The sequence below is a fragment of the Dermacentor variabilis genome, chromosome 6 (assembly GCF_050947875.1).
Source record: "Dermacentor variabilis isolate Ectoservices chromosome 6, ASM5094787v1, whole genome shotgun sequence".
In the NCBI taxonomy this organism is placed as follows: domain Eukaryota; kingdom Metazoa; phylum Arthropoda; class Arachnida; order Ixodida; family Ixodidae; genus Dermacentor; species Dermacentor variabilis.
Window position 1 is genome coordinate 41,685,875 of NC_134573.1, and position 1,881 is coordinate 41,687,755.

Below are 1,881 nucleotides of genomic sequence, written 5' to 3' on the forward strand. Positions count from 1 at the left end.
GAAATAGTACATTGAGTACTCCTCTGACGAGAGGCAAGTTGTAACTTAGGAAATCTACAGCAGACTAGGAGACTACAGCAGACTACAGCGACCCAAGTAAAAGCATGAGTTGAACGTGTCCATACCCGACACAAACGCTTAACAAATTTGCAAGTGTACTACTCGGTACCTGCGACAAGCAGAAGAAATCAACACTTGTTGGTGCTATCAATGACAGTAGTAGCAGTAGCAGCACTAATGTTTGTTTATTTCTGCTGCTTCTGGCAGGCACTGGGTGCAGTAGCAGCACTAATACTTGTTGCTTTCGTCTGCTCCTTGCAGGCACATGATGTGCTTGTAACTTAACACTTCGAACATTGACAATGGTGGCAGTCAGTGACTTCCATTTTTTTTTACTCCCGACTTATGTGCTTGTAATTTGGTTAAAAGTATGGGTTGGAGCTAACACGGCGTTCTGCGTTACTGAAGCGTGACTGCGTCAGAAAAGGTGTTTTGCCTCAACGAGGAGGTATTCCCCGGGATTCACGATGCGGCCCGCTTGAAACCGCCGGCGCAGCCATGTAGTCCGCCAGACGAAAGCATCGTGGTCCGACCCCGGTTGCAGAGGGTCCATGGCCAGGATTTTCATGTCCACATCGCAGATCTGGTAATACGTAAACAGAGAAAGTGCCCGTTGACATGAGCAACATAACTGTCAAAAAGTATCGGCACCACAAAATGTGAGGTTTACTTACGAGCATGCAGATGAAGGCGTAGTATCCCTTGCGGCACATGAACGCGGCCTTGCGCTCACCCTTCGGTGCGACAATAGCTACGAGGCTGCCGTCGACGCGTCCTATGAAGCCGGGGATAGTACCGCGCCAAATAAAACCTTCCTTCACGGCTGCCTTTTCCTCTGCCGCCTGCGGAAAATGCACCCACTTGTTGCGCGCCCCGGCGTTCACAACAGGCTCTGCCAGCCGTCGCACGCACTCGCTCACTGTCGACTGCGACACACGAATCGTCTCCTCGCTCCCAACAGACGCTTGGAAGCTCCCGGTGGCAAAGAAGCGCAGCGCACACAACACCTTCCGCTTCACCGAGAGTCCCGTCGCTCGCTCCGCTTCTAGTTCCCCCGCCATTTCTCCGCACAACAACCGCACCGTTCCCTTGTAGAGACGAAAATGCCGTCGAAAATGGTCATCCGGCATGCCAAACGCATCGTCTGGCTCTCCGTGTTCACGTAGGCGACGGCGAAAAGCCACGGCCATAGCGATCAGAGGGGCGGCCATTTTTTTTATTCCTTCGGAAACGACCCTGCCTCTGGCCGTGCCACAAATCCATGCCTTATGCTCCGCATAATGAGTGCGCCAACGTCACTATGACGATTACAGTTTTCGTGGGTTCCTGACGTCGCGTGATTGACAGACAAAATGGGTGCGGCCCGGTCATTTTCGACCAATGGATGCGTTGTGATGGCGGCAAAAGGCATAAAGAAAGTAATAGAATTCCTACAAAATAGCAACACTGGTGTCGAGACCGATGCCTGCGCGCATGCGCGTCCCCCCGACACTGCAGTTGTGCATGTTTCCGCGCTTCTACCTTGGGCGCCGGAGATATGCGACTGTAGCCGCGAGGTGCCCCTTGTTAGGGTTGGCGTCGGATACCACGGGCGATACGTCATCCCCCTACCCTCTACTTGGTCCGGCACCACGGGCGATACCTCATCCCCCTACCCTCTACTTGGTCGGGCACCACGGGCGATACGTCCTCCCCCTACCCTCTACTTGGTCGGACGCCACGGGAGATACGTCATCCCCCTACCCTCTACATGGCCGGACCCCTCGGCGCCGAAGAGGTCATTCACCCGACCTTCTCCCCGGATTCGTCGAAAAGAGGATC

General features: G+C 54.1%; 1 protein-coding gene across 1 annotated transcript; it reads right to left on the minus strand.

Annotated features, from left to right (window-relative positions):
- Positions 1–478: 478 nt before the first annotated feature.
- Positions 479–1,121, minus strand: LOC142586102 (uncharacterized). Its single transcript, XM_075697360.1, has 3 exons — positions 1,068–1,121; positions 735–986; positions 479–643 (listed from the first exon to the last, which is right to left on the minus strand). Exons 1-3 carry the CDS (start codon positions 1,119–1,121, stop codon positions 479–481), a joined length of 471 nt encoding a protein of 156 aa, XP_075553475.1.
- Between the last annotated feature and the right edge of the window lie 760 nt (positions 1,122–1,881).

What these genes read in the sequence shown, in the direction of transcription:
- LOC142586102 (XM_075697360.1), bottom strand. Translation starts at nt 1,121, where the DNA reads ATGGCGGGGGAACTAGAAGCGGAGCGAGCGACGGGACTCTCGGTGAAG. An exon ending in GACTCTCGGTGAAGCGGAAG is followed by an intron (nt 987 to 1,067) that starts GTGTTGTGTGCG and finishes CGTGTGTCGCAG; the next exon opens with TCGACAGTGAGCGAGTGCGT. An exon ending in ACGCCTTCATCTGCATGCTC is followed by an intron (nt 644 to 734) that starts GTAAGTAAACCT and finishes ACGTATTACCAG; the next exon opens with ATCTGCGATGTGGACATGAA.